This window comes from Scyliorhinus torazame, chromosome 16, assembly GCF_047496885.1.
Source record: "Scyliorhinus torazame isolate Kashiwa2021f chromosome 16, sScyTor2.1, whole genome shotgun sequence".
Taxonomy (NCBI): Eukaryota; Metazoa; Chordata; class Chondrichthyes; order Carcharhiniformes; family Scyliorhinidae; genus Scyliorhinus; species Scyliorhinus torazame.
The window spans coordinates 148,078,594-148,093,780 of record NC_092722.1 but is presented as its reverse complement, the minus strand read 5'-3'; the positions used below and the strand labels follow the sequence as shown (position 1 = coordinate 148,093,780).

Here is a 15,187-nt window from a genome sequence, read left to right as displayed (position 1 = left end):
TCCACCTCCTTCACAGAAGCCCATTTTTCCTTGTTCCACTTCCTCCTGGTGCATGACATGAGCCAGGTGATGTCCATGGCTCCCTTCTCCATAGCAGTAATAATGTGTATGTAGGAGATGGTTCTCAAAGGCATTGTGGACCTGTTTCTCCTGCAAAGACAAAGAGAGAATGTGATAAGGCATGCTGGCTTTTATGGCTATTGACAGCCGCTCCTACACCTTAGAAGCTGGCAACTCCTCAGCATCATTATAATTCAGAGTGTTGTTGGCGAGGGATCAGGTTGGCCTGGACACACTCCCATGGTCAGGAGCAGCATTCACTTTGTGGCTCCTCAGCTGGTGTGTCCGTTGGAGGCATAGTACCCAAATTCCAGTCCAGAGGGTTGATGATTGCACTCATCTTGTCAGAACAAATCCCGGCCAACAAACCTCTCCCGACACTAGACCCAGTTTTTGCTGACTGGATATAAACATAGCCGGTTTAGCTCACTTGGTCAGGCAGCTGTTTTGTGACGCAGAGCAAGGCCAGCAGCGCGAGGTCAATTCCTGTAACGGCTGAGGTTAATCATGAAGGCCCCGCCTTCCCAACATTGCCCCTCGACTGAGGTGTAGTGATCCACCATGTTGAATCACCACCAGTCAACTCTCCCCCTCAAAGGGGAAAGTAGCCTATGGTCATCTGGGAAATGATAACTTTACCTTTACCTGTAGAAACATAGAGCAGGTATTGGCCATCCGGCCCTTCGAACCTGCTCCGCCATTCATTGTGATCATGGCTGATCATCCAACTAGGTAACCTGTTCCCGCTTTACCCCATTATCCCTTTCACCCCAAGAGCTATATATTATTGATGAGTAAGTTCACGGATGACACCAAGGATGGTGGAGTGGCAGATAGTGTTGAGGATTGTCAGAGGATACAGCAGGACATAGATAGGTTGGAGACTTGGGCAGAGAAATGGCAACTGGAGTTCAATCCGACAAAGTGAGGTAATGCATTTTGGCAGGTCTAACATAGAGGGGAAATATACCGTAAATGGCAAAACTTATAAATATAGAAAGTCAGAGAGATCTGGGCATACAGGTCCACAGATCTTTGAAAGTGGCAACACAAATGGACAAGATAGTCAAGAAAGCACATGAGTGCTTGCCTTCATTGGACGGGGCATCGAGTATAAAATCTGGGAAGTCATGCTACAGTTGTGTGGGATGTTGGTAAGGGCGCACTTGGAATATTGCGCACAATTCTGGTCGCCACACTACCAGAAGGATGTGGAGGCTTTGGAGAGGGTGCAGAGGAGGTTTACCAGGATGTTGCCTGGTCTGGAGGGTGTCAGCTATGTGGAGAGGCTGAATAAACTCAGACTGATTTCATTAGAACGACGGAGGTTGAGGGGTGATAGGGGTCTGCAAGATTATGAGGGGCATAGATAGAGTGGATGGGCAAGCACTCTTTCACAGGGTGGAGGGGTCAGTCATTAGGGGAAATAGGTTTAAGGTCAGTGGGGCAAAGTTTAGAGGAGATGTGCGAGGCAGGTCTTTTACACAGAGGGTGGTGAGTGCCTGGAACGTGTTGCCAGGGAAGGTTGTGAAAGCAGATACATTAAAAGGCATCTCGACAAATACATGGATAGGATGGGTGTAGAGAGATACAGCATTAGGAAGTGCTGAGGGTTTTGGCCAAGGATGGTATCATGACCGGTACAGGCTTGGAGGGCTGAAGTGCCTGTGCTGTATTGTTCTTTAACTCCTTCTTGAAAACATGCAGGCTGGGATTCTCCATTGCAAATCTGCCCCACTACCGTTGGACTTGCCAACACTAAGGGCATTCAAATGGTCATTGGATAGACATATGGACGATAAGGGAATAGTGTAGATGGGCTTTAGAGTGGTTTCACAGGTCAGCGCAACATCGAGGGCCGAAGGGCCTGTACTGCGCTGTAATGTTCTATATCACTAGCGAGTCCCATTCACGGCAGTGGGACCGGAAAATCCAGCTGCAGTGAATGGATGGTGAATCCCTCCCAGTATTTTGGCCTCAGCTGCTTTCTGTAGTCGTGAATTCCACAGGCTCACCGCTCTGTTGGTGAAAAGATTTCTCCTCATCTCAGTCCAAAATGGTCTACCCCTTATCCTGTGACCATGGTTCTGTACCCCCCCCCCCCCCCCCACACACACACACCCACACCCCGCCATCGGACCATCGTTCTTGCATCTACACTGTCTAGGCCTGGTCAGCTATTATTTGGCCGGTTTGATTTCTTTGAAACATATTTTATACTCTTGAAAAATATGTGGAATATTTCTGAGCATCCTGCAGTCTGATCTAATGAGAATTAGCTTCTCATCTCTGGTCATGTGCATTATGACACTTAAAATGTCCAAATACTATTATTAGATATGGAATGATAATTGGATTGTAATTGTCTATGGTTCAGGGAATATCATAACGTAAGAATGTTCTATTGGTATGCCCGGCAAACCTAATGCGTGGACTGCAAATGATAATGCAAAGAGGTGAGTCGTAATAGCAAGTGGGAAACCAGAGAAAATGCTTTGAACTAAGCTGAAGGTGTTAAAGGCTTTATAAAAGTCCAAGCTGTCTTTTTCATCCCTTTCCCCATAGACACAAAATGAAGATGTCCAACATAAAGATGCAAGAATCCTCTTGCATTAAAAAATGAGACTGTCCAGCCACACGAAAATGTGAAAATCCCTTAGACAGAAAAGTTCCCATTCCTCGAGGTCAGCCCAGAACCTTGGGCTTTTTTCTGCTCTTATTTCCTTCTTCTCCTTTATGTAGTCCCTCGGAGTTGAGGATGACTTGCTTCCACAATATAAATGGTGACTGAGGAGTCCAATGCGTGACCGACAGTGGTTTAGCACAGTGGGCTAAACAGCGGGTTTGTAATGCAGAACAAAGACAGCAGCGCGGGTTCAATTCCCGTACCGGCCTCCCCGAACAGGCGACAACGCAGAATCGCCGAGCAGAAACTTATAGCCAAGTTCCGCACACATGAGTGCGGCCTCAACCGGGACCTGGGATTCATGTCACATTACATTCATCCCCCACCACCTGGCCTGCGAAATCCTACCAGCTGTCCTGGCTTGATACAATTCACACCTCTTTAACCTGGGGTTACCCCATCTCTGGATCTGTAAAGATTTAATCACCTGCTAATGCTCGCATTCCTAGCATTGTTTGGCATCTTTGAATTTGTCTATATATGTGTTTCTGGATCAGACCTCTTCATTCACCTGAGGAAAGAGCAGCGCTCCGAAAGCTAGTGACATCGAAACAAACCTGTTGGACTTTAACCTGGTGTTGTAAGACTTCGTACTTGGGAATCTGCACATTAGAAGCCTCAGGTACCTTGGGAATCTGCACATTAGAGTGAGACTAACTGTCTCGTTCTAATATGCAGATTTGCCAAAAAGTGATCCCTCCCACAATGGCCGTGATTTACATTGCAACGTCTCACGAGATCGAGCAGGGTAGATCCTGGGAGCATGGTCTCCTGGCTTTTATCGACCACGTTGCGACATGCAGAGCTGCTTTTCAGCCGCAGCATGGCCATTGAATCGCACCCTATGCATTCAACCTGGCTCATTATCCCTCAATACTCTTAATCTTAGATTTAAAACTATTGATTGAGCTAGTGTTCACTGCTTTTTGCGGGAGAATGCCGTACTTCTACACCCTTTGTTTGAAGAAGTAATTCCTAATGTTTCTCCTGAATGCGCCTGGCTCTGATTTCAAGGTTCTGGCACCTCGTGCTTGACGACCAACAGTAGGAAAATGTTCCCATTGCACGCTGTGAGGAGGGCAGAATCTTTTGTTTGAGCGGGATTTAATTGATATAACTGAGAAACAAGAGTAGACTGGGAGCAGAGCCTCGGAAACTACTAGCATTCGGCAAAATCTGGCAGCAATTTCTTCATCCTTATTTTGAATAACAATTGAGTACCCTGCCAGAAAATGTGGAGTCTGTGTAATTTGCTGACAGGGAACGGAAAGCTGGGAAATGGTGTACATGGTAGCCGATTGTCTGAAATCCTGTCAAAAGCCTTTTCCACATCCAGGAACATCAACAATATACCCTTTCTTGTTAAAGATTTGGAGGATGCACTGTGAAAGACGCAGGAAATTTCTCTGTTGGAGTCAATGCTGTTAAAGTAATGTTGGAGATGCTAAGCGATTATTCTCTCCATCAGTTTCCTTAGATAGGCAAGATGTGGCGATGCCGGCGTTGGACTGGGGTGAGCACAGTAAAAAGTCTTACAACACCAGGTTAAAGTCCAACAGGTTTGTTTCGAATCACTAGCTTTTGGAGCACTGCTCCTTCCTGAAATGAAATGTATACCGCTTATTGTCACAAGTAGGCTTCAAATGAAGTTACTGTGAAAAGCCCCTCGTCGCCACATTCCGGCACCTGTTCGGGGAGGCTGGTACGGGAATTGAACCGTGCTGCTGGCCTGCCTTGGTCTGTTTTCAAAGCCAGCGATTTAGCCCAGTGTGCTAAACCAGCCCCTAAACCACCTTCCTCAGGTGAATGAGGAAGGAGTAGTGCTCCGAAAGCTAGTGATTCGAAATACACCTGTTGGACTTTAACCTGGTGTTGTGAGACTTCTTACTGAGATAGGCAAGTTCGTGGATCATTGTGAGCACAACTGATTTGCACCATCTTGCAAAACAGCCAGCTCTGGTAACTTGGAGAAGATCTTAATCTGCCTTGTGCGTCATCACATTGGATGCTTCAAGGAGCATATAACTAGTTTTGTCATCTCCTCCAGGGTGCATGCCTTATAATTCAATCATATTTCAGCAGCAGTAACTGGCTGGACCAGTTGCATTCTTCTTCAATGTATCATCTGGCAATGCCATTTACCTGATTAAAGCAAAAGGATTTTTTCCTGCTTGGTCCAATCAGGGAATACACTCTGCTCTTACCCAAGGCCTGAAAAGGTTCTGAGACTGAACTGAGCCAAGTTTAAAAGTAGCTTTATGCACAAGCACCTCTTTAACTTTCAGTCACTTTATAAACCAATTTAAAAGAAGTTCGCCACCAGCTATATCAGACACACAGTTTGTTTGTTGGATGCTCTAATTCTAAGACTTGTGCACATAATTTGCAAACTGAATTCTCAGCTTGTATCGCTTCCTAGAGCTTACTACAACTGTTAATGCAACCACTAAATATTGTCATAGGTTCCATAAGTATCAGACAAGATTGGTATTCTAAAACTGGTGGTTGCTTTGTCATATAATAGATCATTTTGTTATGTATCAATGACCGATACTTGGATATAAGGAGTCAAATTTTTACATTTGCAAATGATGCAAACTTGAGAATGTAGGAACATAGAGCATTTGAAGCTGTTCCACCAATCATTGAGATTATGGCTGATCTGTAGTCTAACTCCACATAACCACCTTTTCACATATCCCTTGATATTTTTGTTATCAATATTTAGCAATTTCAGTTTTAAAATTTATAATTTATCAAGCATCAAGTGCCATTTGTGGAAGAGAGTTCCAAAATTCTATCACCTTTGTGTGAGGAAGTGCTTCATCATTTCTCTCCTGAAAGATCTAGCTCTAATATTTTTGACTGTGCTCCCAATCCTAGACTCCCCAATGAACGGAAATTGTTTTTCTCTATCTGCCCCAACTATTCCCCTTAAAATTTTGAAACTTTGATCAAATCACCCACTGACCTTTGTATTCTTGGGAATCCAACCTTCAATTGTTGAATCTCTGCTCATATATAGCGTAACCATTATATGAGTCCAGGTAACATTCTAATAAATCTACACTGCACTTCCTCCAAGGCCAGTGTATCCTTTCTTTTTTTTAAATAAATTTAGAGTACCCAATTACTTTTTTTCCAATTAAGGGGCAATTTAGCGTGGCCAATCCACCTAGCCTGCACATCTTGGGTTGTGGGGGCGAAACCCACGCAAACACTGGGAGAATGTGCAACCTCCACAAGGACAGTGACCCAGAGCCGGGATCGAACCTGGGGCCTGGGCGCCGTGAGGCAGCAGGGCTTAACCCACTGCGCCACCGTGCTGCCCCCAGGGTATCCTTTCTAAGGTGTGGTGCCCAGAACTTTTCAAAGTTCATGTGTGGCCTAAGAAGGCTTTACATGATTCAAGCATGACTTTTTCCCCTTGTATTCTATCCCTGGATTCTATCTGGACATAAAGGCCAGCATTTAATTAGCCTTTTTGATTATTTTCCATACCTGTTCATGCTGTGTTAATAATTTATATACTTGGACCGCCATGTCTCTATGGACTTCCACTGCTTCTTGCTTTTTGCCATTTAGAAAATACCTTGTTCTGTACTTTTTTGGGCCCAAAGTGGATGACATCACATTTGCCTGCATTAAAATCCATTTAGCACAGTTCTGCTCATTCGCTTAACCTATCAATAGCTCTGTAATCTGACATTTCTGTCCACATTGTTTTGTTGAATAACTGTATACTTTTGCCTTTTCAGTGCCATGATGAGTAACACGTCTGATGAAACAAATTCAAACTTTACGACCTCCCCAAACTCGACAAAATCACCTAACTTGAAAGGTAAATAGTGTGGCTTTTGCATTGTCCATGTTTAGTGGCGATGATCGTTAAAATCTGTTGTTTGTAGCTTTGCTGTGGATAAGTAGATTCTTGCAGGGGCACAGTCTTTATCAAGAAAAAGTTGGAGAAGTTCCAGAAGAACAGTGTTATTTTAATTACACTCTACCTCCTGACACTGCTGAACAAGAAAAGGAAATTGCGGGGTTGGCTTCCATTCCATCCACCGGTACCCGTGCATCACAATTGTGTGTTCACTGCCTGCCATCTGCTTCCCAAAGCTCGGATCCCACCTGCTGCTCTCTCCCCTCATCACTTCCCCACCATGGCTTATCACTGCTCCATTTTCCACTTGCTCCCCGCTCCCTCCTGCGACCCCTAACCTCTTGCTCACTACAGCCCCTCGCCACTTCCCAAACAGGCAGTGAGCAATGAACGGAGATGTGAAAAGAAGCAGGAGGGAGAAGCAAGGCCGTGGGAGGGAGCAAGGGGATGGGATCAGGAGGGAGTGATGTAAGGCCAGCAACTACAAAGGGAGCAGCGAGCTGGGGGGGGGGGGGGGGGGTGTACGGCAATGGGAAGACGTAATGGAGCATTGAGGGGGAGTGGAAGGCAAAGGAGGGGCTTGCAAGGGTACGGTAAAACAGCGACGAGGTGGCTGTAGGTGGGACTGGGGGAGGCAACAAGGGGAACCAGTGGGAATGGTGGTGGGGAGCAGCGGTGGTAGCCACAGGAGAGAGTTGGGAGAAGCAGAAAGAAGCGGAGGTGGGGATGGAAGCACTAAGCACTAGGGAACCAGACCAGTGTTGTATTTTCTTGTCTCTTCTTTTGATTTTTGTCATCTTTAGTGCAGGCACTGACACTGCTTCTGCAGGAAGTGCTCCCAGAAGTGTTGCAGCACAAATAAAGGCAGCTACTCCATGTAGTGTTAAAGGATGGAAAGATGCATGGGCAGTGATCACCACTGCACTGAATTTGTGCACAGACCTCGTGGAGCTAAAGTTTATCAATAACATCACCATCAACACATTATCAGACTATTTAAACCCAAGGGTTAGTGGAGAATAAATCAAAATTGGTAAAAGTTAAATGACCTTCACTGCCAGTCTCTGTCGAAGATATTCTGGGATGTTACATATCTAATTTTGTTCAATACAAGTGCATTTACTATTCACTTCCACAATTTAATTTGAGAACACAAAGGGCAACCATCTGTCAAAAAATGATAAGCAATCCAGTCTCTTGGTACACCATATTGTGCAAAAACAAACAATGGTCACCCTTCATATGCATGAGGGAGATATGAGGCTGTTTACATATGCAAGAGAAGGGATGTTCACCTGCTTCAGGTCCCCACATCAAAGCTTGCCTGGAGGCAGCCAGTGTCAAAGCTGGCTCTACTTGGGGAAACTGATCCAAAACAGAGAAAAATTGGTGAGTTATTAACTTGCAAGTACTGCTACGTCCAACCCTAAGCTACCCAATCCACACCCTTCAGGATCTGGCCCTCAACGCTGATGTATTTTCTTTCTGAGCCTAACCTCCAGACTCCCCAACCCCCAAATGCTCTCCCTCCCCCTAGCCAATGGTCTTTTCCTCCCTCAACGCACTCCCTCTCCGCACTCCCAAGAACTGTGATCCCACCACTGACCACCATTTACTTGCCTGTGTGTCGTTGCTGTTCTAACAGCCCCTACCTCCATGAAATATTCCAGCAACTTTAAATTATGTTAACTTGCTCGCACAAGCGCTAGATAGAGACTTGCTTCTGCAATTGGCCCATGGTGCTGTACAGCTGCAAGCTGCGAATGCTGATCTAGCTTGTCCTTGCGTGTAGTTTCATTATCTACCAAGCAGATGTTTAGTGGTGACATGGGGCCTATTTATCCCGACAATATTGCTCACCAGAACTGGAGACAGCCAAAGCACTCTGCACTAAAACAAAGTGTAAATATTCAGCTGTTGATAGTTGTTAACGTTGAAAAGAAATTTAATTTACAATGGGCAGCAAGCTAAACAAAATGATCCTCAGGTTGCTCTTAGGTTCTTGTACTTTTGATTTGTTACACATGATGCTGGAGAACTAATGCAGTCAAAATTATACAAGAATGTGAAACTATGCAGTGTTGAGTTTGTGACTCTCCCACCCAGAACCTGATAGTCTAATCTGAGCACTCCACCTCACAATTCCATTTCTAAAGGAACTAAATTTGCTGTGTACATGAAGAATTTCCTTCTGTGGTGTATATCAGTATTACATTTCCTTTATAATGGACATGAAGTTATGTGCACCATATACATTCCACAACCTGGTGGAATTGAATTCTTCTCAGGCATGGTGAGTTTGGTGATGGTGAGGCGGAAGGGTGGCAAGTGAGGAATCCGCCACCTTCCTACCTCTGCCCTGATTAAGTCTGTGGTGGTAAGGCCCTTGGATAGTCTTCCTGCTCCACTGCCAACTGAGGCCCTTTAAGTGGGCAATTAATGCCCACTTAAGGGTTTCATCCTGCCACCGCTGGTATTCGCCCAACGGCAGGCGGAGGACTCGCCATGAAGTAAACCTTCTTTGTTTTCTTTCAAAGTCCGAGACTAGAAGTCATAAAAAGCCACTACCTCAACCGGGACCCTGCCAGACACGACCCTGGAAACGTAACCAGCGCCCTGGTCCCCGCCAGCACCCTGGACACGCCAGACGCAACCTACCTCCCACAAGGTCTGAATTCTCCCAACGGATCCCAGGACCATCCAGCCACAGCCGCCAACCGAGGAAGCGAGAGAAACGTGGCGGTCTGCAGTTTCAAGACCCCTCTCCCCAGCATACTCCTGGCAAACGTCCAAGCGATCGAAAACAAGTTGGATGAACTTAACGCTAGACTTACCTCTCAGAGGGAAGTAAGAGACTGCTGTGTGCTCTGTTTCACAGAGACATGGCTCACTCCCGCCTCGCTGGACAGTGCCATACAACCTGAAGGCTTCTCAATGTACCGGGAAGACCGCACCTCGTCATCAGGCAAAGCAAAGGGTGGAGGGGTTTGCCTCCTCATCAACTCCTCCTGGTGCTTGGATGTGGAGACCCTGGCGACCTACTGCTCCCCAGACCTGGAATACCGGACCGTGAAGTGCCGCCCATACTATCTTCCACGTGAGTTCACTTAGCCATTATTGCAGCGGTCTACATCCCACCCCAGGCAGAAGTGAGAAAGGCGCTGGACGAACTGTACACAGTTATAAACAACTACGAAACAGAACACCCGGAGGCCTTGTTCATCGTGACCGGAGACTTCAACAACGCCAACCTCAAGGGTGTACTGCCAAAATTCTACCAGCCAAAATTCCACCAGCACATCTCCTGTCCCACCAGGGGCGACAACATTCTTGACCACTGCTACTCAAAAATCAAGGGCGCCTACCGTCCCATCCCCTGACCGCACTTCAGGAAATCAGACCATAAGACGTTGCTCCTTCTCCCGGCATACAAGCAGAAACTCAAGCAGAAGAATTCAGCTAAGAAGGTCGTGCTGTGCTGGTCCGAGGAAACAGAAGAGCTCTTACGTGACTGCTTAGAGACGGTGGACTGGTCCATATTTAAGAACTCTGTGACCAACTTAAATGAGTATGACACCACCGTCACAGACTTCATCAGCAAATGTGTGGTCGACTGCGTGCCAAAGAAAGCAGTACGTACGTTCCCCAACCGGAAACCATGGCACAATCACGAGAGTGACTCCCCACTGAAGGATAGGTCTGAGGCGTTCAAGTCAGACGACCCTGACCTATACAAGAAATTCAGGTACGACCTCCGCAAAGCCATCCAAGATGCCAAGAGAGAATATCAAACCAAGCTAGCATCACAGACAGACTCTCGGCGGTTGTGGCAAGGACTAAACAACATAACGGGCTACAAAGCGAAGCCGAGCAGTATCTCCAGCAGCAGCGCACCCCTCCCCGATGAACTCAATCCATTCTGTGCTCGGTTCAAGCAGGAAACCAACAATCCGCCGTCGAGTGCCCCAGCAGCCCATAACTCACCCTATTCCACCATCACAGCTTCCAAAGTTAGATCGGCCTTCCTGAAAGTGAACCCTCGGAAGGTGACGGGCCCGGACGGGATCTCTGGTCGTGCACTCAGAGCCTACACAGACCAGGTGGCAGAGGTGTTCGCGGACATCTTTAACCTGTCCCTGCTCCACTCCGAGGTCCCCATCTGCTTCAGGAAGACCACCATCATACCGGTGCCAAAGAAGAACCAGGCAACGTGCCTCAATGACTACCGTACGGTGGCCCTGACTTCAGTCGTAATGAAGTGCTTCGAGAGGTTGATCATGAAACGCATCACCTCCATACTCCCAGAACGCCTTGATCCTCTGCAATTCGCATACTGTCGCAACCGGTCCACAGCAGATGCCATTTCCCTGGCCCTACACTCATCCCTAGAGCATCTCGACAACAAGGACTCCTAGATCAGACTCCTATTTATTGACTACAGCTCCACCTTTAACACCATAATCCCAGCCAAGCTCATATCAAAGCTTCAAAACCTAGGACTTGGCTCCCCACTCTGCAACTGGATCATCGACTTTCTGACCCAAGACCACAATCAGTAAGAATGAACAACAACACCTCCTCCACAATAGTCCTCAATACCGGGGCCCCGCAAGGCTGCGTACTTAGCCCCCTACTCTACTCCCTGTACACACAAGACTGCGTGGCAAAATTTGGTTCCAGCTCCATCTACAAGTTTGCTGACAATACAACCATAGTGGGCCGGATCTCGAATAACGACGAGTCCGAATACAGGCGGGAGATAGAGAACCTAGTGGAGTGGTGCAGCGACAACAATCTCTCCCTCAATGCCAGCAAAACTAAAGAGCTGGTCATTGACTTCAGAAAGCAAAGTATCATACACACCCCTGTCAGCATCAACGGGGCCGAGGTGGAGATGGTTAGCAGTTTCAAATTCCTCGGGGTGCACATCTGAAAAAATCAGTCCTGGTCCACCCACATCGACGCTACCACCAAGAAAGCACAACAGCGCCTATACTTCCTCAGGAAACTAAGGAAATTCACCTTGTCCACATTAACTCTCACCAACGATTACAGATGCACCATAGAAAGCATCCTATCAGGATGCATCACAGCCTGGTATGGCAACTGCTCGGCCAAGGACCACAAGAAACTTCAGAGAGTCGTGAACACAGCCCAGTCCATCACACACACCTGCCTACCATCCATTGACTCCATCTATGCCTCCTGCTGCCTGGGGAAAGCGGGCAGCATAATCAAAGATCCCTCCCACCCGGCTTACTCACCCTTCCAACTTCTTCCATCGGGCAGGAGATACAGAAGTCTGAGAACACGCACGAACAGACTCAAAAACAGCTTCTCCCCGCTGTTACCAGACTCCTAAATGACCCTCTTATGGACTGACCTCATTAACTTTTTTTTTCAAAATAATTTTTATTAAAGGTTTTTATAAAATATCAATAACAAAATGAAAAAAAGAACCCAACAGGATTAAGTACAAAACACAATCTAGAAAAGCAACCCCCCATACACCCCCCGTACATAAATAATAAATGAACAATAACACCCCGACTTAACACAACAGGTATATACACCCCCTCAGACCCTTCAGTGTAAATAACACAAACAAAAATAAAGTAAACCCCCCCCCCCTCACGAGCTGCTGCTGCCATTGACCAATGTCTATCGTTCTGCCAGGAAGTCTAAGAACGGTTGCCACCGCCTAAAGAACCCTTGTACCGACCCTCTCAAGGTGAATTTCACCCTCTCCAACTTAATGAACACTGCCATATCACTGATCGAGGATTCCACGCTTGGGGGCCTCGCATCCTTCCACTGAAGAAGAATTCTTCGCCGGGCTACCAGGGACGCAAAGGCCAGAATTCCGGCCTCTTTCGCCTCCTGCACTCCCGGCTCCCCTGCCACCCCAAATATTGCGAGCCCCCATCCCGGTTTGATCCTGGATCCTACCACCCTCGACACCGCCCTCGCTATGCCCTTCGCAAATTCCTCCAGCGCTGGGCATGCCCAGAACATATGGATGTGGTTTGCTGGGCTCCCTGAGCATCTAACACACCTGTCCTCACCCCAAAAAAACCGTCTCAACCTTGTCCCGGTCATGCCCTGTGCAGCACCTTAAACTGTATGAGGCTGAGCCTCGCGCACGATGAGGAAGAGTTCACCCTCCCCAGGGCATCTGTCCACGTCCCTTCCTCAATTTCCTCTCCCAACTCCTCCTCCCACTTCCCTTTTACCTCCACCACCGAGGCCTCCTCCTCCTCCTGCATCACCTGGTAAGTTTACGAGATCTTCCCCACTCCCACGCACCCCCCCGAGAGCACCCTGTCCTGTACTGTGTGTGACAGTAGCCGTGGGAATTCCACCAACTGCTGTCTGGCAAATACCCTTACCTGTAAGTACCTGAAGGTGTTCCCCGGGGGGAGCCCGTACTTCTCCTCCAGCTCACCCAGGCTCGCGAACTTCCCGTCCACAAACAGGTCCCCCAACTTTCGTATGCCTGCCCTGTGCCGCCCCGCAAACCCTCCACCTGTTCTTCCTGGGGCAAACCGGTGGTTCCCCCGTAATGGGGTCCACGCCAAGGCCCCAACTTCTCCCCTGTGCCGCCTCCACTGCCCCCAAATTTTGAGGGCAGCCATCACCACCGGGCTCGTGGTATACCTCATTGGAGGGAACGGCAGCGGCACGTTGCCAGCGCCCCCAGACTCGTACCCACACAAGACGCCGTCTCCAGCCTCTTCCATGCAGCCCCCTCCCCCTCCATCACCCACTTGCGCATCATCATCGCATTGGCGGCCCAGTAGTACCCACAGAGGTTAGGCAGCGCCAGTCCCCCCCATCTCTACTCTTCTCCAGGAACACCCTTCTCACCCTCTGAGTCCCTCACGCCCACACAAGCCCCATTGTACTCCTGTTAACCCGCCTGAAAAAAGCCTTTGGGATAAACACGGGGAGGCACTGCAACAGGAACAAAAACCTTGGAAGCACCGTCATTTTGATTGACTGTACCCTACCCGCCAAGGACAGCGGCAACGCGTCACACCCCTTGAACTCCTCCTCCATTTGCTCCACCAGCCTTGTAAAATTAAGCCTATGCAGGGCCCCCAGCTCCTGGCCACCTGGACCCCCAAATACCTGAAGCTCCTCTCCGCCCTTTTTAGTGTGAGCTCACCAATCCCCCTCTCCTGGTCCCCTGGATGAACTACGAACAGCTCGCTCTTCCCCATGTTGAGCTTGTACCCCGAAAAGTCCCCGAATTCCCTAAGAATCCTCATTACCTCCGGCATTCCTCCCACCGGGTCCGCCATATACAGCAGCAGGTCGTCCGCATAAAGTGACACCCTATGCTCCTCCCCACCCGCACCAACCCCCTCCAGTTCCTTGACTCCCTCAGTGCCATAGCCAGGGGTTCAATCGCCACTGCGAAGAGCAGGGGGAACAAGGGACACCCCTGTCTCGTCCCTCGGTGCAACTGAAAGTACTCGGACCTCCTCCTGTTTGTGGCCACACTCGCCATCGGGACCTCATACAACAGCCTAACCCACCTGACAAACCCCTCCCCAAACCCGAACCTCTTCAGCACCTCCCACAGGTACCCCCACTCTACCCTATCGAAGGCTTTCTCAGCGTCCATCGCCACCACTATCTCCGCCTCCGCCTCCCTCGCCGGCATCATGATAACGTTCAAAAACTGTCTCCCCTTCACAAACCCCATCTGGTCTTCATTGATGATCTGCGGCACACAATCCTCAATCCTCATGGCTAAGACCTTCGCCAGCACCTTGGCATCTACATTTAGCAACGAAATCGGTCTGTAAGACCCACATTGCAGGGGATCCTTGTCCCGCTTCAGGATCAAGGAGATCACTGCCCGGGACATCGTCGGGGGCGAAGCCCCCCCCTCCCTTGCCTCATTAAAGGTCCTGACTAACAGCGGGCCCAACAGGTCCATATATTTTTTATAGAACTCGACCGGGAAACCATCCGGCCCCGGTGCCTTCCCCGCCTGCATGCTTCCTATCCCTTTGATCAGCTCCTCCAGCCCAATCGGGGCCCCCAATCCCGCCACCAGTCCCTCTTCCACCTTTAGAAACCTCAATTGGTCCAGGAGGCGGCCCATCCCTCCCTCCGCCCGTGAGGGCTCGGATCCGTACAATTCCTTGTAAAAGTCCCTGAAGACCCCATTGATGCCAACCCCACTCCGCACCACACTCCCTCCCCTGTCCTTAACTCCCCCGATCTCCCTAGCTGCGTCCCGCTTCCGAAGCTGATGCGCCAGCATCCGGCTTGCCTTTTCCCCATACTCGTAAATCTGCCCCTGGGCCTTCCTCCACTGCACCTCCGCCTTCCTGGTGGTCACCAGGTCGAATTCGGCCTGGAGGCTACGCCTCTTCCTCAACAATCCTTCCTCGGGCTCCTCTGCATACCTCCTGTCTACCCTCACCATCTCCTCCACCAGCCTCTCCCTCTCCCCCTGCTTCCTCCGCTCCTTGTGGGCCGTAATGGAAATCAGCTCTCCCCTCACCACCGCCTTCAGTGCCTCCCATAACATCCCCACTCAG

At 48.8% G+C, this 15,187-nt stretch overlaps 1 protein-coding gene across 8 annotated transcripts in view; it reads left to right on the top strand.

The window, feature by feature from the left end:
- Window positions 1-15,187, top strand: part of ptprea (protein tyrosine phosphatase receptor type Ea) — a 452,659-nt gene that overhangs the window by 359,602 nt on the left and 77,870 nt on the right. For 7 of the 8 annotated variants that reach the window (XM_072479190.1, XM_072479192.1, XM_072479196.1 and 4 more), the window contains one exon: window positions 6,505-6,587. In XM_072479190.1, the coding sequence (XP_072335291.1) occupies window positions 6,509-6,587 (79 nt within the window). In that variant the 5' untranslated portion in view covers window positions 6,505-6,508. Of the gene's footprint in view, window positions 1-6,504; window positions 6,588-15,187 lie in introns of those variants that run through there. The other variant, XM_072479199.1, reaches the window with a different exon arrangement.